General features: G+C 42.3%; 1 protein-coding gene across 1 annotated transcript in view; it reads left to right on the forward strand.

Moving 5' to 3' along the window:
* PELI2 (pellino E3 ubiquitin protein ligase family member 2) overlaps nucleotides 1-24,204 on the forward strand; it is a 148,304-nt gene extending 124,100 nt beyond the window's left edge. The window contains exon 7 of the mRNA XM_069207431.1: nucleotides 20,653-24,204. Within this exon, the coding sequence (XP_069063532.1) occupies nucleotides 20,653-21,219 (567 nt within the window). The 3' untranslated portion in view covers nucleotides 21,220-24,204. The remainder of the gene's footprint in view (nucleotides 1-20,652) is intronic.
* The last annotated feature ends 2,471 nt before the right edge of the window (nucleotides 24,205-26,675 follow it).

Consider the following 26,675-nt stretch of genomic DNA (forward strand, 5'->3'; position numbering starts at 1 on the left):
AGGTATTATCTCAACAAACAGGGAGGGACACATTCATCCCAACTGTCCCTTCTAGCCCAAAAAAATTGGAAATGGGCAATCCACAACCAAATTCATCTATTAGCACAGTACATCCCAGGGATAGACAATCAGTTGGCAGATATCCTCAGCAGAAATCACCAACAAACTCATGAATGGGAGGTTCATCCTCAAGTACTTCAGAAGTGGGGAACACCAAACATAGACCTGTTCGCAGCAAGCGAAAACACAAAATGCCTAAACTTCGCATCCAGACACCCACATCCCCCATTCAAAGGCAATGCTCTATGAATCAGTTGGTCAGGGATATTTGCGTACGCTTTTCCCCCTCTCCCACTCCTTCCATTTCTAGTCAACAAGTTACGTCAAACTTCACTCAACATGATACTCATAGCACCACCATGGGCACGTCAGCCGTGGTACACAACATTACTAGATCTATCGGTAATACCACACTCCAAAATCCCATGCAGACCAGATCTATTGACACAAAACAAAGGTCATATCAGACATCCAAATCCCTAAGCACTCAATCTAGCAATTTGGCTCCTGAGGTCATAGAGTTTGGATATTTACAACTCCCGTCAGAATGTATGGAAGTTATTAAACAAGCAAGAAAACCCACTACTAGACAAATGGAAAAGATTTGTATATTACTGACAATCTAAAAATATAGACCCTCTTACAGCATCAATGCAAGGTACTGTATGTTATTTACTTCATTTACAAAAATCAGATTTAGCATTTTCTTCAATAAACAAATACATCTTACTGCAATTTCTGCATATTTACAAAATATACAACATATCTCTTTATTTAGAGTTCCTATCATTAAAGCTTTCATGGAAGGCTTGAAACGCATCATTCCACCCAGAACACCACCAGTTCCATCTTGGAATCTAAATATAGTGCTTACAATGCTAATGGGACCACCACTTGAGCCAATGCACTTGTGTCAAATTCAATTTCTAACATGGAAAGTTGCCTTCCTTGTGGCAATTACTTCTCTAAGAAGAGTAAGTGAAATCCAAGCCTTTACTCATGAGGACCCTTTTTTTTTTTTTTTTTTTACAAGTACACAAACATAAAGTTGTACTAAGAACAAATCCAAAATTTTTACCAAAAGTTGTATCACCTTTTCATATTAATCAAACAGTGGAACTGCCAGTCTTCTTTCCACAGCCAGATTATGTGGCAGAAAGAGCTCTACATACATTAGACATCAAAAGAGCTTTAAAGTACTATATAGACAGAACTAAACCATTTAGAAAGACTAAACAACTATTTGTAGCTTTCCAAAAACCACATACAGGCAATCCTATATTAAAACAAGGTTTAGCACAATGGATTGTAAGGTGCATCCAAACATGCTATATCAAAGCAAAAAGACAGCTTTTAGTTACTCCCAAAACACATTCTACACGAAAGAAAGGTGCAGCAGTGGCATTTTTAGGGAATATACCAATGGCTGAAATATGTAACGTAGCTACATGGTCAACACCACATACATTCACTAAACAATACTGTGTAGACGTAGTATCACAACAACAAGCCACAGTAGGTCAAGCTGTAAGAACATTTCAAACAACTTCACCTCCTACAGGCTAGCCAGGCGCTATTTTTTGGGAGGACAAACTGCTTTATGGACTATGCACAGCATGTGTATCTGCAGCTACACATGCCATCAAACGGAAAATGTCACTTACCCAGTGTACATCTGTTCGTGGCATGTTCTGCTGCAGATTCACATGCACCCTCCCTCCTCCCCGGAAGCCTGTAGTTTAAGTTAACACATTTGTATATACATTTACATTTGCATGGACATCTCTTACTTTATACTTATATGCTCTTTCACTCCTTCCTTTACCCTCTGCGGGAAAACAACTAACAATGGAGCCAATGCCCTTGCGCAGTGGAACCGAAGAGGAGGAGTCACTCGATCCCATGACTCTTTGAAGAAAAACAACTTGTAACACTTGAGTCCAACACTAGATGGCGGACTAATGCACAGCATGTGAATCTGCAGCAGAACATGCCACGAACAGATGTACACTGGGTAAGTGACATTTTCCATATATATCAGACATAAATTTATCTAAATGCTGATAGTATCTCATATATGGTAGAATGTCATTCTTACAAACGCAGAAAATGTGCTAGTCACTGCTTGCTATTCTTATTCAAGCATGTGGATCTCTGAAAGTTCCAGTACTGGAGTAAGAAATAAGTTACTTACCTGTAACTGTAGTTCTCCAGTATTGGAACCCATTCTCCCTCTTATGACAGAAAGCTGGCTAGCATGATTTCTGTGCTTTCATCTAGACCTTGGCAACATCCTGTGTTTAATTATAAATAAAACCCATAACTACCATCTACAATCTCTACAAAAGGAAGTAGCCAAATTAGTCTACTCAGTTCTCTGCTTGGTAAGAGCCATACCACGATCTGTACATCTCAAAATTCTGTATATGGTACACAGTTGCACTTTTGGGTCTGCTCCTTCCTTCAAGCTGAACATTCATGTCTGTTTCTTGAAAGGCTAGATTTGTCATATTTCAATTACCCTCAAAAGTCACAGCTATCCATTGTGTGCAGGACGACCTTTTGCAAGGCCGATCTACTTTATTAGATTGATGTCAATTGTCCTTTGCTAGGGAGTCTAAATTTTTGACCATCTGGAGGCAGAGGTGTTGCACACTTTTGGGGTTTAACGTGTTCCTAGCATAAATGGGTTTGAATGGCAAAATAATTAAGCAATACCAAGCGTAACTTGGTGCACATATACTTGTCTGATCAGGATCCTTGTTAAAAATTCTCGTACTGTCCAGATTTTGCAAAGGTGTACAAAATATTTCTAGAAGTTTTTTCAAGTTTCTCCATTTGTACATTTAAGTGTGACCTTGCTCAAGTTACACCCACCACCCTGCTGAATTAAAGTCTATTCGTTTTTGTCTGCCCAAGTTCCCTAGCTGGAAAACAACTTTTCAAGTAGCCTTTACTTCAGCTACCAGTGGGGGAGAGCTACAAACTTCGCCTTCCTCTCCCTGATTTATGATCCTGTTCAAGGATAAAGTGATATTTAGGTTTAAGCCTGGTTTTCTACCCAAGGTTGTTTCCGAATTTCATTTGGTTTAGGTGAATTACTTGGCTTCGTTGTACTGGCCGTAATATCCCTCTTAAAATGAGGATATGCACCAGAGGCTGGTCCCTAATAGGGCTTTGAGCAGTTACATTCATCAGGTGTGGATGTCTCTTGACTGCTCAGTTATTGCTGTGCAACAACGAACACTACCTAGTATGCCGATATCTTTTATTTATTCAACAGATTCGGAACTAGGCTGAAAAAAGCAAGGTTGTATAAGATTGACTCCTTTAGGTGTGAGGTTATGAGGAATACACCTTTTTAATGTTGCCTTTGTGCACTAATGAATTCCCATGGTATGACCAGGATTGGGCCTATAAACCTCTGCCTACTGAGGAAATGCAAGACATTTTTTTTTTCGGTATGTAACACTCTCTGGTACAGGAAGACTGTTAAGAACTAAAGAGAGAGGTACGATCATTACTCCACATGCAGTGTCAAGCCTTTTCTGAGTGCCAGTCTGCAGAAGTCACCAGAGATATTGAAGGAATTGATTCACACAGTAAAGGGGTGGTGGCCCTGTGGTACCTCTGATTTCTGTCCGGAGCGGAGCTGCACGTATGTTCTCAAGACTGTTCTCTGAGGCCAGCCTTATCCAGAGCCCTCGACTAAACTTTAACCCGTGAAAAGGAAAGCACCTAGGGTTTCAGGCTTGACACCAAGGACTAGGCTTGAACCAACAGTCTTGACCATACAGGGTCCACCTGCATGCACAGTATCTTATGACCAAACAGTTCTCTGCCAAAAACAGGCTTGGAAATCTATACTACCTCTCAAGTCAAGAGTGTTCAATGCTGAAATCTCATACAACAAGAGACTCTGAAGCTGAAGCACAGATCTTCAAGACCTAGAGGTAGCCCACCTATTTTTAACACTGAAGCACAGCAATGCCAGGACTCTGAGCAAATCAGTACCACAACAGGCAGCTAGAAAACAGCCTTATCATAGGCAAAGGAATGAATAAATAAGTGTGTGTGTGTGTGTGTGTGTGTGTGTGTGTGTGTGTGTGTGTGTGTGTCTCACTTTACTTGCTCTCCCTCCACATAGCCACAAAGAGCGCAGGTTGATCTTTGAAGCAGTAATTAGTGATGAAATTAGGATCTATCCTATCCCTAAAAAGAAGATACTTCACCACAACCTCCCCCCGTATATGACATTCTGTACATTTGAGTTCTGACCGGGGCATGACTGTAAACTCTGTATGAGGATCCATGGCTAACTGAGCAATACAACAGCAAATAGCATAATTGAGCACATCCTCAGGATGACTCCTCTTGGGAATTCTACTTCCAGGTACCCTTAGATAATGAGCCAATAGAGGATTACTTTTTATTCAGAACCCTCTCTACTTATAGGGCACCGCTGGATCTCCCTATGCTGAAAGGAATGTTAAGACACTCCTGTGATATTTTCAAAGATCCTGCTAGGGCACGCATTCTAACCATAAAGCCTCGTCCTTTGACCCTATTTTTATCAGAGTACAAATCCCACCTGATTCTTTAGTGCTCTTGAATGCCAGCAAGAGGGCCAATTTCCAAGCTGCCAGTGATGCTTCACCTCCTGACCAGGAGAGCAAGCTCTGATGCCTATGGCAAGCATGTTGCAGCCCAGGCTGCCAATCACTGGTGTATAGCTAACACTACGGGTGTGTTAGCTAGGTGTGACTGCGCCCACTGGGATGAGATGGAGGAACTCCTCTTATACTTCCCAGAGGAGCATAGAAAGAGAGGCCAGGAGTTAGTTACTGAGGGGCAGCTCATCTCTAACAGTTCTATCAGATGTGCCTTAGATTCTGCGGACACAGCTGCCAGAGGCATCAATACAAGTGTCCTGCTAAGTCGTCACATGTGGTTATGCATATCCGGTTTTAAGACAGAGGTGCAGCTTTGAAGCACCGCTGGGCCAGAAGCACCTTGTTCGGGCAGGAGCCAGACGAATCAATAAACTCGCCCTGTAAGTGCTACTGATGTGCGCTTGATTGATGATAAGGAATACAGTGCCTTTTCGATTTGACAAAAACCTGAGAAGACGTATTGCCTTCTAATTAAGGAAAGAGGCATTACCGTTTAAAAAGGTGACGTTGCCCCCTCGATAGTCCTGATGAGGCCCCAAGTGAAAAGGCCGAAAGGCATTGACAGATACACCGGCGAGATTGTGTTCTCTAATGGAAATCAACACGAAATAACGGTCTAAATGCACTATAGAATACCTTAAAAGAAATATAGCTAGGTATCAAATAGTTGCTTAGGCGGAAACTATCAATCATCGCAAGAGAGTGGATTACAACCATAATATTGTAAGCGTGACCACAAGTTTCTCTAAAGAAAAGTTGATGGGCATAACCCTCTATTGACGGTATGGTCAGTCCTGAAGCTTGAAGTAGCTAGATGTTGGTCTGAGTTTCACTTTGTAAATAAATGTGAATTTGTTGTTATGTGTGTAATGTAATGTTGGTTGTTGTAAATAATCTGTGTCATATTTTTTTGACATTTCTTGACAATTTAACAGTGAGTCATTTTTTTGCCTGGCATTTAATTAGTGGAAATAAACATTGGGAAGAAAATAACCCACAAAGACAGTATTGAGCACTTTTTTGTCTAATAGATATTTAATCTATCCCTACCTGCAGAGCATTTAGTTGTTAATATACAGTGTTTTGATCCAGGTCAGATTAGGGTTATTGGGTCTCCTCTTTCTTTGCATAATGTTAAGACAGAGGTGCAGCAGACCATCATGAATGTTCCTTTTGATAAGGAACACCTTTTCTGCTCCCAAGTTGATCAGGCACTTGAAAAGATAAAAAAAATACACAGATTCAGCGAAGTCCATGGGTGCACTGCAAATCCCTTGTACCCGTGGGTCCTTTCGACATACATCTTACAAGACTAGCTCTAAGCCAACATCAACAGATGCATCATCATCTTATCACAAAGGACAAAATCATCAGTTCTCCCCTAGAGTTTTATGCAGAGGCACATACAGGGGAAACAATACCAAAGGAAGGGTCGGAAGTGCTCTGCCACATGGCACAACTCCAGCCACAAAGCAGTGACTTTTATGTCTAGTGATAGTAGCAGCACATTTGAACAGACAAAACATTCATGTCTTCCCATAACTGAACTTCTGATGGATACAAACTACCTGTGGATTCCTCACCTTATGAATTCACCCTTGTGCCAGCATCCAACAGAAAATCTTCTTTCCAGCTCTCCACGTCGACGTCACAATTGCACGGCTCCACTCGACTCCGTCTGATGTCACCGTGCCAATAAGAGGTCCTCGCCGGCGTGCTGACGTCAGTTCCCTTTTTTTCCGTGCCTTCGACGCTAGCGGTTTTCTCCTAGCTCTCGCTTCTGTTGGAGCTTTCATCTTGTTGCTCTTTGTAGTTACAATGATCCCCCCCCCCCTAACACCCACCAGGAAGTCCAGTTTCAAGCCTTGCAGAGAGTGTGGGGTTCGCATGTCGGTCACTGACCGTCATGACGATTGTCTTTGGTGCCTTAGCTCTGAGCATGAAGTCGGAGTGTGCATCTTGCCAGAGCATGAATCCTAAGGCTTTAAAGGAAAGGGAGGCCAAACTATTTTTGGGCCAAGGCAAAGAAGGGTCATAGGAGCCATAGAAGATCCTCTTCACACGCTTCTTCGAAGAAGCATAAGAAACGGCGCTGTCGTGACTCTCGGAGCCGATCGAGGTCTCCATCTCGTTGGCGCTGTGCAACGTGGGAGGTGAGTCCGACTGTGACTCCTCAACCCCAGTCCTGGGGTTTCTCCAGCGCCATCTGTCTTTGAGGTTGTGGCACCTCAGGACAGTCCTCGATTTTCACCTGCTGCTCAGGAGTCCGATGGTCAGCAAGCACAGGTGCAACAGGGAGACCAGCGGTATCCTGCTCCCCAGTTCCGGGAGTGGATCCGGCTGCATTTTTGAATGCCATGTTTACTATGTTAAAACGCCATGGCCCCTGCTGGTGCACCGGCTGGTCGCACGGGTCCATTGGCATTTTTGTTGGGCTCCCCTGCTCCGTACAAGGCGGCGCTGGTTATGCCATTCTATGTGGCTGAGGGTACCGTACCGCCACCGATGACATCACCTCAAGGTCCTGTGAATCCCATGACGTCACCTTCTAGATCTATGGTGCCGATATAATCACCCCGTCAGCCGGTGCCGATGGTGGAGCCACATGCATCTTAGGCGCCATTAGGATCCGTACCGGCGCTGGATCCGGGTGATGGATTCGAACGGAGTCAACCTTCCTCTCCTGTTCCTAGTCAGGTGTTTAAGCCGAGAGTGGAGGCTCGATTGAGGTCACGCAGAAAGGCCTTGCGTCTCTTGGAAGAGGAAGAATATCAAAGGCAGTTGTTGGAGAAAGGAGAGATTGTCGAGCCTTTGGGAAAGTATCAGGGCCTGGATTCAGCCAGTGGGCTGAATACTTCCCCAGAATGGGACTTGTCTTCACCGGGGGAATTTACGGAGGAGGCAGCTTCTTTTCACACGGTGATCAGGAAGGCAGCAGACTTTTTAGAACTTCCATTGCCTGCTGCGGAAGTTAAAACAAACATTTTAACGGAGGTGCTGCATCCTTCTTTGGCTTCTGCAGACCCTTTGCTTCCTTTCAATGTGGCTCTTACGGAACCCATATTAGAACTTTGGAGGAAGCCTGTATCGTCGCCTGTGGTGAATAGAGCCGTGGCAAGGAGATATAGAGTGGCGCCTGGTGATCCGGCGTTTTTATCACGACATCCTACCCCAGAGAGTTTGGTGGTCCAGACCTCTTGCTCTACAAGGTCTGCTCCGGGCTTCTTCCCTGTGATTCCATCTGACATGGAATCCAAGAGGATGGACCAATCCGTAAAGAAGACTTTTTCGTCTTGCAGCATGGCTCCCAAGGCTGCAAACGCTACCTGTGTGCTGGGTAGGTATGTCCACACTCTCATGGACTCCGCGAAAGCCATGGTTCCTGATCTGCCGCAAGATATACAGAGACCATTTGGGAAACTCCTGTCTGATGTGCAGGTTGCAGCGAAACAAATAATTCAGTCTGGCCTGGACTCTACGGACTCGGTGGCCAGGGCAATGGGTACATATATTGCTACCAGGAGGCACGCTTGGTTGAGGTCCTCTGGGTTTTCTTCGGATGTACAGACCACCTTGTTGGATTTGCCATTTGATGGGGAAAAACTGTTTGGAGAGAAAGCTGACTCTGCCCTAGAGCGCTTTAAAGATAGTCGGGCCACAGAGAAGTCTTTAGGATTGCAAGCCTCCTCTGCTACCCCTTTTAGGTCCTTTCGTAGGTTCAGGGGTTTTGGACGTGGAGCAGTTTATCAAGGGAGACCCCAGTCCTCAGTCCAGCAGCCAGCAGCCTACCAGCCTCCCATATCGGTCCTTTAGAGGGTGGGGGAGGGTTAGAACAAGAGGGGCCACCCAGCAGCACCCTAGGTCATCCTCTTCCTCTGGAGGACAACAGCAAGTTTCTCCCCTTTGTTGACCATACTTCTCCTGTAGGGGGAAGATTACATCTTTTTCTCCATGAGTGGGAGTTAGTTACATTGGACTCATGGGACCTAAATATTATGAGAAAAGGATATGCTCTCCCTTTTCAGGAGTTTCCTCCTCCCATCCCTCCCCTCCCCTTCCCTCGTTTGGTTCAGAAGACCATCTCCTGTTGTTACAGCAGGACGTTCAGACCCTATTGTCAAAAGGTACGGTGGAGTTGGTTCCAGAGCAGGAAAGGGGTCAGGGTTATTTAAAATACTTCCTGATCCCCAAGGATGGTCATTTGAGACTGATCTTAGACCTGAGCATTTTGAATTGGTTCCTCAAACAGGAGAAATTCAAAATGCTGACTCTAGCGCAGGTGCTTCTGGCATTGAACAAAGAGGATTGGATGGGGTCTGTCGACTTGCAGGATGTGTACTTTCATATCCCTATACTCAAGTCGCACAGGAAGTATCTCCGGTTTGTGGTGGGGCCGCAACACTACCAGTTTGCGGTCCTTCCGTTTGGTCTTACCTCAGCACCTCGAGTCTTCACAAAGCTGATGGCAGTGGTGGCAGCAAGTCTCAGAAGGGAAGGGATATTGGTATTCCCTTACCTGGACGATTAGTTGATCAAAGCCAAGTCTCCAGAGCTTGTGTTGCGCCACTTGCGGATGACAACTCAGTTGTTGTTCAGGCTGGGTTTTTCGATCAATGTACCCAAATCTCACCTACGCCTCCTGTTCATAGGAGCAGTACTGGACACAACATTGAATCGGGCCTATCCTCCGCCTCAGCGGACCCAGGATATTCAGGCGTTGATTTCAATGTTTCAAAATGGATTCCTCAAGGTCTTACGCCTGCTCGGTCTGTTCGGTTCTTGCATTCTGTTGGTCACTCATGCACGTTGGCACATGAGGGCCCTCCAATGGTGCATCCGCAGGCAGTGGTTTCAACACATCTCGAGGAGTCGATAACGATCTCCAGAGACGCTGCAGCGGATTTGCGATGGTGGGCTGTGAACGTCAACCTTTCACAGGGAAGGCTGTTTTTACTGCCGCCGCCGTTGGCCACGGTCATGACGGATGCTTCCACTTCAGGGTGGGTTGGTCTCCAGTGGAACAGACTTTTCATATCAATCTGTTGGAATTGCGGGCGATACGCTTGGCTCTCAAGGCCTTCCTCCCGTCTCTTCGCGGTCTGACCGACAACATTACTGCGATGTGGTATATAAACAAGCAGGGAGGCGTAGGGTCGTATCTTCTCTGCAGAGAAGCTCTGCGTCTCTGGTCCTGGCTTCAGGATCATCGGATGTGCTTGATAGCAAATCATCTGGCCGGGTGCTCAACGTGATTGCGGACTCTCTCATTCGGCTCCTTTTGGTCGATCACGAGTGGCATCTCCATCCGGATCTGGTCCTGCACATTTTTCAGATGTGGGGTTCTCCGGTGATAGATCTGTTTGCCACTCTGGAGAACGCGCACTGCCCGTCATTCTGCAGCCTCCAGTTTCCGGTGCAAGGAGCTTTGTGGGACACGTTTCAGATCTCTTAGTGCAACCAGTTGCTTTACACGTTTTCACCTATACCCTTGATTCCTCGGGTTCTGATGACGATTCGCCAAGATCGGGCTCAGGTTATTTTAATAGCCCCGGATTGACCAAGAAGGTTGTGGTACACGGACCCTCTCCCAACTATCGCTGTGCCCTCCGCTCCCTCTACCTCTCAGGGCAGACCTCCTCTCGCAGTCGCAGGGGCAGGTTCTACACCCCCACCTCCAGAGTTCGCACCTTCATGCCTGGAAATTGAACGGGGCAACCTGAGTTCCTTTTCTCTCCAACCAGATGTATTGGATGTTATTTTATTGGCCAGGGGACACCCCACTAAGCCCATTTATGCCGGAAGGTGGGCAAAATTTGGTGCTTGGTGTGGAGAAAGGCAAATTGAGCCTTTGAAGGCCCACCTTTCTGAGATTTTATTATTTGCTTTGGACTTAGCAAAGAAGGGTTGTGCAGTGGCTACGGTTAAGGATTATTTAGCTGCTCTGTTAGCCTTTCTTTACCTCTCGGATCAGCCCTCATTGTTTAAATCACCTATTATAGTTTGGTTTCTTAAGGGTTTACTTAATAAGTTTCCTCCCATTCCTTTTCATGTGCCTCAGTGGGACCTAAATCATGTTTTGACCTTTTTAATGGGGTCACCTTTTGAGCCCATGCACGCTTGCCTGTTAAGGTTTTTAGCGCTTAAGACAATTTTTTCTTGTTGCCGTAACGTCGGCTAGGCAGGTAAATGAGCTCCAAGCTCTTTCTGTTAAACCCCCCTTTGCCTTGTTTTTCCCAGATAAAGTGGTGTTGAAAACCAGGGCGGCTTTCCTGCCAAAAGTTGTCACTCCTTTTCATATAGGGCAGACTATTACCCTTCCATCTTTCTACCCTCCTTCTCACCCCTCGAAGGAGGAAGAAAGGCTTCAACGGTTGGACCCTAAAAGGGCGCTTAGTTTTTTCATTGAAAGGACGAAGGACTTTCGCCTGGAAGATCAGCTGTTCGTGGGGTACGTTGGACAGAGGAAGGGCAGAGCAGTCCATAAAAGAACTATCTCCAGGTGGGTTATCCTTTGTATCAAGATCTGCTACTCGTTGGTGAAAAAGGTTCCCCCTGAGGGTATCCGAGCCCATTCCACCAGGGCTAAGTCTGCTACTTCGGCCCTGGCTAAGGGGGTTCCGGTGGTGGATATTTGCAAGGCAGCAACTTGGGCGTCCCTCTGAACCTTTGCAAAGCATTACTGCTTGGAGACTGAGTTTCGGAGGGAAGGCCATTTTGCACGATCTGTTTTGCAGGATTTCTTGGTGTAATGAGACAGGCACCCACCTACGAGTGCGGTACTGCTTTGGGACGCTATTCATAAGGTGAGGAATCCACAGGTAGTTGGTATCCATTAGAAGAACAAGTTACTTACCTTCGGTAACGGTTTTTCTGGTGGATACAATAGCTTCCTGTGGATTCCTCACAGTCCCACCCGCCTCCCTGTTGCCTGTCTGATTGCACTAGGATATGTAGTGTATAGGTGTGTGTATATTTTGATATTTTTCCTGTGTGTGTATATATATATAAATGATGGTTTTGATTATGTTGTATAATGAAGGCTTTATGCAGATATGTATTTATTGGAGTTATTCTGGAGTTGGTTCTCACCTGTTCGCCTCAAAGGCACGTAAAAACGCGTGAAACTGACGTTAGTACGCCGGCAAGGATCTCTTATTGGCACGGTGACGTCAGACGAAGTGGAGCTGTGCAATTGTGACGTCCTCGTCGATGTGGAGAGCTGGGAAGAAGATTTTCCGTCAGATGCTGGCGCAAGGATGAATTCATAAGGTGAGGAATCCACAGGTAGCTATTGTATCCACCAGAAAAAGCGTTACCGAAGGTAAGTAACTTGTTCATCTGGCTCATCAAAGCCGGTACTCACTTTGTCTCCATCACACCCAAACTGCCATAGACTTCCTACATCAACTAGGCTTCACCATCAGCAGCTGGGATAAACTTATCCCAATGCAGCACGAATACAGAACTTCCAAACACAAATTTCTTGTTTCCACCCTGAACAGCACGTCCTGGTCGGATCTGTCGTGAGACTGCTAAGAATGATGGCCTTGTGCATTGCCATAGTGCCAAATGCACAAGTACACATGCATCTACTGCAGGAATGTCTGGAACAACCGTGGTCTCAGTCACAGGGTCAGCTGCAGGATTTAGTGTTGGTAGACAACCGCACCCATTGCTCTGTGTAGCAATGGAACAAAAACAATCTTTTAAAAGAGAACAGAATGCGGCAACAAGTCCATGAGTGGGAACTCACCCACAAATACTGCTTCCCTCCTTCTAAAAGTGAGGGTTTCTTTACATAGACATGTTTGCAACAGTGGAAAACACAAAATGACCAAACTTTGCTTCAAGGTTTCCTCACACTCAATCCAAAAGCAATGCCTTATAGTTGAGCTGGTCAGGGATATTTGCCTATGCTTTTCCGGCTCTCCCTCTTTTTCCATTTCTGGTTCAGAAGTTCAGGCAAACGTCCCTCACACTAGTACCTCCCACATGGGCTTGACAGCCCTGGTTAACTACCCTGGTAGAACCGTTCGTAGTTTTTCCCGAGAAACTTCTCCTCAACCCAGACCTTGTCACTCATAACCATGGACAGATCAGGCACCCAAATCCCAAGTAACCTAAATCTTGCGATATGGCTCCTGAACTCATAGAATTTGGATACCTTAACTTTAATCTACCACCAGGGCATGCAGCAAAATGGAAACATTTTGTTTGCTATTGTTTTTTAAAAACATGTGTACACTTTCAAAGTCACTGTACAGGACATTCTCTCCCACCTTGTTTTGCAGAAAGGAAGCTTGGCGTACACTTTTATAAGATTGCATCGTGCTACAATAGCTGCTTACCTTCAGGGTAAGGCAGTATCTTTCACTTTTGGCAATTCCAGTTGTCAAAGCCTTCAGGGAAGTGCTTAAACAAGTGATTCTACCAAGGACTCCTCCAGTGCCTTCTTGGAATCTTAATTAGGGCTCCTGGCTTTATAGTATTCTTTCAAACTACTTCTGTCTGTATTTATCCATATTTTTTTTCTCCATCTTCTTAGTATTTATCCATATTTATTTTGTGTGTTGATAATAACAGGAGTTGTAAAATGGTATATTTGTAAGTGACAAGCATTCACTCATACTTTGATGCCTGTTGCGTTTTAGCAAATTAAGTATCCAAATATAACAAAATACTACACCCAGAGATAACTATTAGCACTATATACAAATATATGCTAACATATGCCTGTATTTAAGGAGATCTCCTGTTTTTTAACATCTTGTGCTTGTGTCTGCTCAGCTGTTTGCTTCACATTTATGAAGGACAGCATGGAGAGTTGCTAACAAGAATCACAATTTTCTATATTTTTCTGCTTTAAAAAAATACAGACAGAACACACTTTGTTTTCTCACTGTATTTATCTGTAAAAATCAGTACATAAGGAAAAGTGGGAGCCTTAATCTTATTATAGTACTTATAAAACTCATAGGTCCGCCATTTGAGCCTCCACATTCATGCTCACTTCAGTTCTAAACATGCAAAGTGGCATTCTTAGTTGCTATCATATCACTTAGGCGTGGTAGTGCGCTCCGGGCTTTAACCTTACGAACTTTTTTTTTCTTCTCCAATATCAACAAAGACAAGGAGGTTCTTCATACTAACCAAATTACCACTAAAGGTGGGATTCCAATTCCACCTCAACAAATCCATTGAATTGACAGATTTTCCCCCTCAACCAGAGTGTTGCAGAAAGAGCTCTTCACACACCAGACGTTAAGCGAGCGCTTATGTTCTACATTTATAGAACTAAAACTTTTAGAAAAACTAAACAACTTTTTGTTGCCTTTTCACAACCACACAAAGGCAGCTGTATATCTTAATCGGGCATAGACAGATGAATTGTAAAATGTATCCAAACTTGGTATGCAAAGGTCAAAAGACCATTACCTATTCCTCCTAGACCACACTCCACTTCTGAAAAAAGAAGCAACCATGGCCTTTCTTTAGGAAATATCCCACTAGCTGATATATGTAAGGCAGCTACATAGTCCATCCCACACGCCTTCATCAAATATTATTGTGGGGATGTCCTAGCACACCAGAAAGCTGATGTAGGACAGGCAGTGTTATGTAGGATAGGCAGTGTTATGTACATTTTTCCACACAACTGCAACAATCAAGGGTTAGCCACTTCTTTTGGAGAGCACTACTTTACAGTCTATGTGGAGCATGTGTATCTACAGCCACACGTCATCAAATGGAAAATGTTACTTACCCAGTAAGAATCTGTTTGTGGCAATAAGTGCTGTAGATTCACATGCACCCTCCTCTCCGGATACCTGTGGCCTTTGCAGCTTATCTACCAATACAGGTATAGTTACATTTGCATCAACATCTCTATCTTTACTCTTACACTACACTACATTCACAACCGCCTGCAGGAAAACAATCTAGAAATGGAGTCGATCATGCGTATTACCAGCAAGAGGAGGAGTCACTGCACCTTGGACTCAAAAAACTTGACCCCGCACTTGATGGCAGAAGTATGCAGAGCATGAGAATCTACAGCACTGTGTCACAAACAGATGCTTAGTGGGTAAGTAACATTTTCTGTAGCCAACATATAAACCACATAAGTTGCAAACCAATACAATTCCTCACACACATTTCCAAGAACTAAGACGTGTGTGACTTTTTGACCGCTGATATTTAACTGTGATATTGTCAAATTTGTCTTATGATATCCTACTATATTTTACTATTCTTTAGTCATTGAGGGTAATGTGAACAATTCACTTTTAGCTGATTTCATTTTTTTTTTTTTTTTATTCCCAAAAGAAAAAATTCCCTAAATTCTATTCTCGTATTTCAAATCCAAACTGTTAACGGCCAGCTAGTTTCCCTCTACAGGGTCCTAAATACTGAAGTGCAAACGCTGTCAAAGGCACATCTAGGGAAGTAATGATAATTCTGGCATATTCCTTGTAGTTTTCACAAAAAAGACTGTTGCACAATTATTTATTTATTAAATAACAAATCGCATAGGCAAATAATGAGGAAACTGCTATAGCAAAAATAGTAACACAGGGTGCAATATATGAAAGAGTGAGTTATGGATTCTGGGGTCTGGTATTCTTCTCTTTTGATAACCTTTCTATGGAACTCATAAATATGTCAAACTTAAGAAGTACATATATATTAAATTAAGTCATATGTATTCCAGAAAGCTTTTAATACACATGTATATTTAGTAGCCTATAGATTCTGAAGCATTTATGACCAATCTGTAAGACCTGTTGTTGATCTTTGATTGAACCTTCACAGTGGAAAGATACGCTTAGTATAAACCAAATTAAATATGCTGCTGAAATTACAGTATGTAAGAGCAAAATAACATAACCCCAAACATTTCAGGCTAAAGAGTGTACCGTGTTCAGAAAAATCCTTAGTCAATCCTTAATCCTCAGTTTTCCTTTTCAACAGGAAACTGTAGCATGCACTCTTTTTGTGTGTAGGCAACTCTGTCCAACTAGACTTCTCACTTGTTGCATTATGTGCAGACGACTTTCTGACCAACTAGCTAACTCCTCTGTGAACAGTAAAAATTCCAAAACTGATGTAGGATCAAGTAATCAAATACAAGGGAAATTTTAAAATGTCCTTACTAGGTTTTTGTGACCCTCTATTGAGCCCTTCCATTTCTGTCCTCTGCAATTCCTCTGCTGCAAGGTTGTTTTCCTTATGGCGATCACTTCTCTTCAGAGAGTAAGTGAACTGCAAGCCATTATCAGTTGAAGAATATTTTATGCAGGTACCCAAAGTCCAAGTTGTCTTTAGAATTATCCGTTGTTCCTTGCAAAAAGGTGTTTTTTGTTTTTTTTTGTCAACCAGACTATCAGTCAACTTGCCTTCTTTTTCCTCATAGTCCACTTGGTGGCAAAAGAGCACTACATCCTTTTGATGTCAGATAAGTCAGTGTGTACTATGTTGACCATTAGAAAAAACAAGTAACTATTTGTTCTAATTGCATAGTCAAAGCGACCTAGTTTTTAAGACTAATCTTGCTAGGTGAATTGTTAAATGCAATCAGATTTGGTATGCCAAACACAAGCTATACTTTGTGCCTAGGGTACAGTTCACACACTAAAAAGGAGCCATAATTGCCTTTTTAGAAAACAAAGTTGCCTCTTGGTTGTCTATCCCCATGTTTACTAAGTATTGCTGTGCGGGCATTCATGCCCAACAAGAAGTACGAGTTGGACACGCTATACTGAAATACCTGTTCCACGTCCTCTAATTTTTCTTGCAAGCCAAAGCCTTGAAGAGATTAGGTACTGTTTTTCAGTCTGTGATCTACAGCATCACATGCTGCAAATGAAAAATGTTACATGTAACAGTCAGCTTTCAGTCTTTACTGAGGTAGATTCATACACCTTACCCCAGATGTGACTTCACAACAGCACGAGGGAACAGTTTTTACTTAATCTGGAAATATATAGTTCTTCTCCAGTTTACATATGCAATACTGATTCTGATTTCCACATTTACACTTTAGTAATGAATTGATATGAAGAAACTGCAGAGGAGAAAGCTGGGCCCAGCAGAACATTGTCTGGAATTATGGAATGCAACCCACCTTCTGACTTTGGCACATGTGCAAACATAGGACTAATAATCTTTTTTTCCATCCATACTTAGTTGTTGAATTACCCTTTTAGGCATGAATAAGCTGAATCCCTACTTCTGGTTTAATTGTAAGGTGGGGGACACATGATTGTTGACATTGCTGAAGGCTGTGGCAAAATTGAACATTGCCTTGTCTTCTCACAAATGGAGTTCTTGAAGACCTAAATGGAAGCATACAAATCCAGCTAGCCACTGACACTGAGAGCCCTTAAGTAGCACAAATGACCACAGAGCAGAAAACCAAAACGCAACCTGAACAGATGGGTCTGTCCAAAGCCTGTACACCATTTCAGTTTGATGCAACCGGGAAAGTAGGTACTTAATTACATACAAATTAAAGCAGGGTTGAATGACTAATTGGTAATTCATGCCAGGATTTTCATAGCAGGAGCCCAATATATTGAGCTATCGTACACTCTTAAACCTGTTCTTATTGCTTTATCTGGTAAGAAAATACTTAAGCTTGAAGGCAGCAGATAGTTCATCAATAACCTTGAGTGCTTGCTGAAACAATATAAACATGCCGCTAACCACAGTCGTACCACCCTTTTTTCCTTAATCTTGGAACAAACAAAATAGATGACAGAAGGTATCAGCTACTGCCATATTATAATAGTTAATTTAGTATTGCAACACAACTCTCCTTTGTTTTCTGTTCATTTATCACATATACTGGATAATCATGAGCTATTTCTCTGCAGCGGAATCGTATATTATATATCAACGATCTTTTCTTTGCAGTGTCTAATGCAGCATTTTTAGGCACTGCTCTTCATTGCCTCAACATATGACTTATTTGTGTTAGTGGAACTGCATCTGTCTTCCTCTGAAGGTGAACCCTGCGGGGACTTTGATATCTGAGGAGTTCTGTAGATCAGGCTCACTCATGAGCCTGTCATTCCCTCTCTAGACGTTGTTTTCTACCACATGTAAAAGATGCATAGGCCATCTAAATCGGTTTGTCTTGTAGCTTGAGACCGGACTTAAATATTTGAGGAAGTCAGCTCCAATGGTAAAACAAAACGCAAAAAATTGTCCTGCTTTCTGTCTACAATGTGTTTATTTGATGAAGAGTTTGATGTGGTGAGGTCTATTATGGTCCCTTGTATATGGGAATGCATGCATCCCATAATAGACAAAATGATAAACAAAACAGCCAAAGTATGAGGTGAGAGTAATTCTACCCTGTTTGATACAAATCCCACTCTCCATGTATTTTAAAGAATTGACAACAAGTCTTGCAGACAGCTGCACTGTCAAGCCAGACCTGAAAAACCATCCAGAAGAATTTCTGTGCACCAATAAAGCACTATCTCACCCAGCAGCATTTATCCCAACAGATGATTGATTACCTTATACTATGGAAAATAAAGCTGAAACAGACCTTCAATAAATTGCAATAGTAACATTGAACCGTATTGCTGAGCCTGCAGAAGAAATCTGTGTCCACCACCATAGTGCTTGCAAGAATAGTTTCTGAATAGCAAATGTGATAGACTTCTAGCTGCAGATTCCTTACCGTAGAATTATCCCAGGCATCAGACTGGATCAGGAAGATTTTTCATGAGCACTACCACTGCATGCCGGTAGGTGGTGTAGTTTGTCTCTGCATGCGTTGTCTACCACAATAGAAATGACTTCTGTGGCACCTATACAGGTGCCACCCTTGCACACGGACGTGTGTTCTTTTCGCGCCAGCCAGTGCTGATCTGGGTAGAGCTCCTCTGCACTTTTTGACTGAGATTTTTTTCAACGTTTTATCAGAACTTTTTTTAGGTTTGCTTGCTGGTGTGGCAGGATGTCATCTAGGAATCCTGGCTTGAAACAATGTGCTCCTGTCAAAGGCAAATGTTGCTGACGGACCTGCACATTGTTTGCCTGTAGTGCCTCGAGCACGACCCAAAGTCGTGCGCCGACTGCCGCGTGATGAACCTGAAGGCTTTGGGAGATGGCTTCCTCATGCTAATGGCTGCCCATCATGTGATTTCACTCCACTCCGGTCGAGGTCCTGATCAAGAGGAAGGGCCTGGGTTCAGAGGTCATCCCATTCAAAATCTTTGGGACACTCGGGTAAGTCTAGAGTGTAAGAAGTCAAAGCGTGCCAATACTTCTTTGCATCTTTGACAGAGTAGCTTCAGCCTGGAGTTCCCCCATCTGAAACACCCTCCCCATTTAATAAGACCCTTTTGGGTACCTGGTCCAAACCCAACACAGGGGCACCTGTGAACAGGACAATAACCCATCGCCACCACTCTGCACCCAGGGACCCAATTTTTCTCACCCAACACCCTACCTTTGAGGGTTTGGTGGTCCAGACTTCTAGCACCGAAGAAAACCCTGACACGTTCCCTACCGCTCCTCCAGATAGGGAATCCAAGAGTTTGGAGACACTTGGGAAGAAGATGTTTTCTCCCACCATCCTATCCCTGCAGTCTGAGTACACTCCATGCCTTTTGGGCCTCTTGTCCCATGCTCTATTGGATATGGTTGCGCAAGTACTGCCTACGGTCTTGTAGAAGGCATGGGCCGTGCTCTTCCAAGTGGTAGCAGGTGGGAGAGATGCAACAAAGTTCACAGCTTGATGTGAATTCGACATGACTGACTCACTAGGCAGAGCAGTTTCCTCAACGGTGGCCCTTAGACACCACGGCTGGCTATGATCTACTGGATTTCCGGGGTTATCACGTAATCTTTGATGAACATGCCCTTTGAAGGGTCACGTCTCTTGGGAGACAAAGTAGACTTAGCACTCGCAACATTTAAAGACAGTCGAGCTGTGGCTCAGTCCTTGGGCTTATCTTCCGCCTTGCACCATCCTCAGTCTGCTTTTTGCTCCTTTTGTGGCTATGGAAGGGGCTACCACACGCGCCAGGTCCCTCCGAGGATACATCATCATCAGCCACACTGACCTCCATAAAAAAGTTGATTCTGGGCCAAAAATACAGATCAAACAATACATAATTAAAAGATAGGCACTGATTATTGAATTGGACAGCAGTGCATGAGAATTATATTCAATTATTCATCAATTAGTCATTGACATGACAGATTTGTAATAAAATGCTAATAAGACAGCAAAATGAATTTTCTAGCCATTTCATTGTCAATATGTTCACTCACATATACCATGTTTGTCAGTACTCGTAGCTACTCTAAAATGATTGTTGTGAAATAAATAACAAATTGGAGAAGTTATATTTGACTGACTGTCGGCAAGCTAATCCGCAATGCAAAACATTATGACTAGTTCACAAATTGCATCTTGGGGCATAAACATCACTAAACGACATGTACAAAACATATAACGTAATCCAGCAGCAAAAAGGATCGTCGCACCAGTTATTCAGGCAGAAAACAAAACATTTACCATGGTCCTCTTATTTTTGGGCTGCACACAAATGAACGGGGTTCCTTGAAGTATAAAACTTAATGTCCATAAATCAGTTGTTTCAAAGACCTCCATTTATTCTTCAAAAGATTTGTTTAACAGTTCTTTCATATGAAATACAGCGTCTTAGTATGTCACAAATCAGCCAACACATTTAATCACCACAATGAGATAAATCAGTCAGTGTTTTGTCCCCTGCACAATAAAGCATATAGATATACACCTAGAAACAATATTAGTAGTATGGTTTACGCCAATTCATCTTTTTGAATATCCGTTACACAATTTAAAATTTACGTTACTTACATATTCAGGATATGCCAAACACTTAACAAAGCTTTTGCTATGTTTACACAGGTGGAGAATGAAACCAATGTCCTACAGGATGGATCTCTAATTGATCTTTGTGGTGCTACACTTCTGTGGAGAACAGCAGATGGATTGTTTCACACACCAACTCTAAAGCACATTGAAGCACTCCGACAAGAAATTAATGCTGCCAGACCACAGTGCCCAGTTGGGTTGAACACCTTAGCTTTTCCAAGCATTAACTATAGAGAAGTGCTAGAAGAGAAACAACCCTGGGCCTACCTCGCTTGTGGTCATGTACATGGTTATCACAATTGGGGTCATACCAATGACACAGAATCTAATGAAAGAGAGTGTCCGATGTGCAGGACAGTTGGCCCCTATGTGCCTCTTTGGCTTGGATGTGAGGCTGGATTATATGTTGATGCTGGACCTCCAACTCATGCTTTCCGCCCTTGTGGGCATGTGTGTTCTGAAAAGTCCGCTAAGTACTGGTCACAGATTCCATTGCCCTATGGTACTCATGCATTTCATGCTGCTTGTCCTTTCTGTGCAACACAGTTATCCGGAGAAGAAGGCTGTGTTAAACTAATTTTCCAAGGACCAGTTGACTGATGCCATTGTTGAGACGCGGTTAACATCATTTTGTTAAACGAATACTGTGAATTTTTTGCCAACACTAAATTTTAAAATTTTATAACATTATGAGGGGGCATAAATGATATGATTAATGGCTTGTATTTTTATATGGCGCTTCTTATGACAGATTTTCCATTTTATAGCAATGTAAATAAGTATTACTACTGCCCAACTTACTGGCATTCATTGTATTGATGACAGAGCGAGGATGAACGGTTCTTCTAATATATAAACCTGTGACCTACAGGTTCCCCAAATGTTCGAATAGTGTGGGCTTAACTCACCTAGCTATATTACCTGGCATTCATTGAGACAAATACTTGAAAACTGGGCTGCTAAATTGTGCTGCATAACTCAAAGCAGTGGCATATTTGTTCAAGCCTATTTGTTTAAATTGCTCTATATTTATAAAGTCTATTTTAATACAGTGTATTTGAAAGTGTTGTTTCTTTTTAATATTTTTGATTAAATATTTTCTCATTGTTTATTATCTAATAGCTGTACTACTGAGGATATTTTAATTGCTTACAGATGGTATTCTGAACCATGTGAAGTAAAAGACCATTTTACTTAAGGACCAGAGTCTCTATTATGCTTTCTTTACTGAGAAACAACATAAGTTAAATAACACATCAAAATTTGACACCGTTTAATTCCAAAGAATTCTTGAGAGAAATTGAAAAAGTCAACCATTAAACCTGAACATCTTGAGACAAAATAAACTTACAGAATCTTACAAAAAAATCCAACAAGCATTCCTCGGTGAATAAAGAAAGATAGAGCAGAATATAGATTCCTGGGATTTTCCCAAAAGTTGTGAAAAAATGTTTGTTCTGTGATGACAAACACCAAGAAAAGCCTCCAGAAAGAATTTAAAATTAAGTACAAATAGTCGTCTTTGCATAACATTTACTGATCAACTTCCTGTCATCATAATTCTTTTTGGCTTGCATCCCATTTGGTATTGCTTGCACCAAATTCAATCGTCACATTTGGCCTACAATGTAAAATAGATTTGTCACTCCACGCTTTCGGCCCTTCATCTCTGAATAGTGCAGTTAAGAGGGGCCGTGGAAAAATTGCCTGAATATATAATCTAGTATGCACACTAAGCTTGCTAGAAGGCTAGCAAAATACCAAACTCTGGGACATTGCAAGTCTTTGGTGCCCCTGGATCTGATGTACGTTGTCATGAATTAAATTCTTACCCTTCCTGATTTCAAGATGGGGGGGTGGTTAGTGGACTGGTTCCTTTGCCTACCTGTTTCCCCTTTTAGTAGTGGGGTGTTGACCATTACTTTCAGCCATGACTGTCTACTCGAAAAGAAATGTTGGCTGGCCCACTTTATCTTGTGAAATGCACCAAAGATACCATTCTTAACTGTGACCTTTTTCATGAAGGCCTGACCAGGAATGGTCTATTTTAAAAGCTTTTTGAGGCAATTGATAATAAGGAACATTACATTAACATCCTTACAGTGCTCATCTGATATCATGTCACCCTCATGTGCTGTATAAGGTGAGGTGTTATGATCCACCCATGCCTTGTTTTTCCACGTATATTAGGAAGAAGTTTCAGAAAAGAATGAAAAATAACCTGTATATCATAGGATATTGACCACTATTTAAGGTTGAAGTGGTGTCACTGGGCAGATCTTCTGATAAGTCTTAAGTGCTTTAAATTGCGTTCTCTGGCCTTCCCTCCACTTCACTTTGGTCCTTTTAGAAAGAGGTGTGATTGACTTGGCCAGTAACTTCACTATTCTATAGGTGAAGAAGCATATTTCAATCTTGCTTTGGCTGTGTGTTGAATAGTCATAAAATCTACATTTACTAGTAAATGCTTTCCACATGGAATAAAAGCTGACCCCACTATCCCTGCATAGAAAAGGAATTGATTTTCTTTCCAACGCATAAATAGAGATTCACTCATTTCCTATGAAATATGTTGAAATGACTTGCATTGCAGTAAGGATGGAAATAGCTTCTGAAGTACCTATTATGTCCAATGCAAGTTTACAGGTTAAATGTTCTCTACACCTGCCGCACGGGAACACAACGTGGATGCTGCTGTTGTTTGTTCCAGTGTCAGTGATACAAAGTACTAAGTAAGAATCTGAATGGTTCAGTGCTATATTGGCAAAGGAGGAGACAAACTGCTTTTGGTGCATCCCAAATCTGTAGCTGGAACCAGGAATTGCTGCCACCGGGGCATGAAATATATTCATAAATGTGTAGAAAGCTCCAAAGTTAGATCAAATGAGCAATAGATGCATGGCTCGAATCTTGCATGATTGGCAGCAGGAAGAGTGGAACTCAAGCCAAAACACCAACTGAGAAACTTTGTTAGTCTCACTGGCCCTAAAGGTCTCCATGAAACTACTAGAGACTTCTGCAGGTGGCCTGTTGTTTAAAGAAAATAGATACTTGTAAATGTGCTTCACATACAAGAGTGACTATTGTATTCCTAACTTAGTGACGCTTCTGCACTTGTTTATAGCTGCTGGCAGCAAGGACAAAATTAGCCTCTGATACAGTGGTCTTTGTAACATAGGCTGATATTCAGTTGACTATCAAACAGCTCTCATTTATTCTATTTCTCTGCAGCAGCCTTCGCATTTGAATGTTCTGTCATTTGTGTTTAGTGCCCGACTTAGCTGATGTTTCTCAGTAAGGAATTGTGCAATATGCAATTTATTTTATTTGGTTAATTGTATAATTTGTTAAATACTGTGTACATGTGACTGTGCACACGCCATGTCTTCTGTTCTGCTTTGAAAGTGACCTTTCCTGATTTGACATGTTAACTTTATATTTTAGAAAGCTAATTAGTTAGCAGACGCCGCTGTTGATCTAAAATCTTTTACTAATTTCATTGTATTTTAAAGTTAGTGCTCTAAAGTTGCCTCTGGGTGGCATGTGGCACATTTTAAAACTGAATAAATTGTATTTAAAATGGAATCTTTTCTGTGCTTTATTTGTGTAGTATTCCACTCTTTTGGGTTCTTTGTGCGGGTTTGTTGAACAACCATACATTGGAAGTGTGATATTTGATTAAGGGAAACATTTCATCTAACTTGGAAATCAGCCTTTGAGGACTATTGCTTTCAGTGGTTTACTTTCAAGTCTGTCTCATAGTTCATTCATTGATGGCTTTGCATGCATTCATCAGTGCATTGGGGTCAATGTGGTCTTGCTCTTTAAGTATTTGATTGTTCAGTCATTATCTTTACTTTGTTTACTTTACATATGTCTTGCTGTTTTCTGATGTTCTTCATTTCCTCTTGCTCACTTCTGCTGAAGTCCACTTTTTGCCTCCCTTTATATTATTGCTCCACATGTACCTATCATTCCCACTGCCTAGGACTTCATGGGTTTCTCTTAATCGGACCATGGTAAGTCTTTTTGGTTTTGACTTTTCTGTCTCCATTGTCTAGTCTGCTCCTGCCTTTCATAGCATCCTGCAGAACGCCAGGTTTCCTTACATGTGCATTAAATATGTACCATAGTGTTGTGGTCCAGAAAGTGTTACTGTTAGTCTTTTTCTAATGCCAAATGATGCATGCAGAATTTAGGTGTAAACTGTTGACTAACCTGTTTCCCAACCCAAGACTTTGCAATGCAGCAACTAGCTGTGGATGAAGTGATGTAGAACACTGCAGCTATTTATTGTTACTTTGTAGAAAATTTGAACAGGCAGATCTGCTTAATCGGGTTCAACATAGGTGCGAATGAATTACATAATTACTACTGCATACTGATGCCCCCGTTTTCTATTTATATTCATGTTTGGTATGTGCACCTGCATTAGAGAAGGATGATGTGATTAGGTGCTAGTTTAGCATGCATCTGATAATATGCCTAGATTAATAACCATTGTGAAATTACTTTTGGATGTCAACACTCAAAAAAGTTTTGGTAGCTAACTCCAAAATATAGTGAGGTAAATGTTAAGCATGTTCTAGTATGTTAGCAGTTATGAGGTTTGAGGATTAACTAATGCAAGAGCCTTAGGTGTCTACATCACTTCAAAACAATGTTGTTCCACAATGGGCATTAGTAGCTTCAAAGAAAGAATAGAGGTCTGTGAAAATGGGTTCTTGGATTTAACATAACTCTCATGCTCTGTGTATGTAAAAAAAATATATATGTATAATCCCTAAAAGATACATGTTCATGGGCAAATATGATTACCACCCAAAACATAACCTCTCAAATAGGATTTATAGGTCAAAGCAAGTAATGTCATCAATGTTATTCGTGAGGTCATGTGAGATCATGAGCAGTACATGAACGTTAAGGCTGTGATGCTCACCATAACTAGTAAATTATTGTGGTTTTGCAATGTGAACGTCTTCTAGATTCACATGCTTTGCATTATTTCACCATCTATTGCGTGGACATGAAGTTTATCACTATATAAAGATTTTAAACGTAGGGTGTTGACCAAGTCGATATATAGTTGACATAAGGCCACAGTACTCAATGCCTAACCTCCGTTTTAGATTCTTTTTTTTCTGCCAGTTGGTTGGGAAGTGTACGAAGTGAGCTCCTAATGAATATAATCAAAAGTCATTGAAACATTGACATTGAGTGACTGACATCAAGAGGATGATTGACTACTTCTTTTGAAGTGGTATTCGGTATTTTCAAAACAAGAAAACAATTGGAAATTAAGACCTAGAAAAGATATTGAACCTTTGAGGAAAAAGAGGAAAGACCACATCTACAGTGGAGTAACTGGAAGATAAAGGTAATGTGGACAGGTAGGATATTCACGTTCACACACCAGCGAATGCAGGGAAGGACAAGAATGGTTATTAGGAAATTGAAGAGAGGGAGGTAACATCAGGTGACCTATAAAGGCAGTTTACCCAGCAGAAGAGACGGTGACATACCCAAGTAGCCATTGCTGCTGGATGATATTACATGATAATATGGAGCATAAAGAGTGTCACAGAAACTTTTTTTTTATTGCATTTATTAATGGATACAACCAAACAGATCACTCTCCAACATGACAGCCACAAGACACAGTTGACACAATTGAATTAGCGAGCCAACCCCCTTCCATGCTCCACACAGACTGGACCTCTGGGCTGCTCTACAAAATGTGGGATGAAGTGACTCAGTCCTGTGCAGTTCCGTCTGTGGCAGTGAACTTTGAAAGATTAAAAGCATAACGAAAGGGGAGGGAAGTAGAGGAGAGAGGGGGAAATAAGAGGGTGAGGGGAGGTCCACGCAGCAACTACATCTCCCTTACAGAGGGGAAGTGGCATCGCCTCGACCTGGAGCGGTGGGTGGCAGGGGTAGGGGTAGGGGACGGGGTGGGGGGGGGGGGGGAGTCATCTGTTTCAAACCAAGTCTAGTACTCCTCATGTCCTAGACATAAGGAAAGATCGTAAGGGGGCCCATATGTCTCGTGGCCGGGA

This window comes from Pleurodeles waltl, chromosome 9, assembly GCF_031143425.1.
Source record: "Pleurodeles waltl isolate 20211129_DDA chromosome 9, aPleWal1.hap1.20221129, whole genome shotgun sequence".
Taxonomy (NCBI): domain Eukaryota; kingdom Metazoa; phylum Chordata; class Amphibia; order Caudata; family Salamandridae; genus Pleurodeles; species Pleurodeles waltl.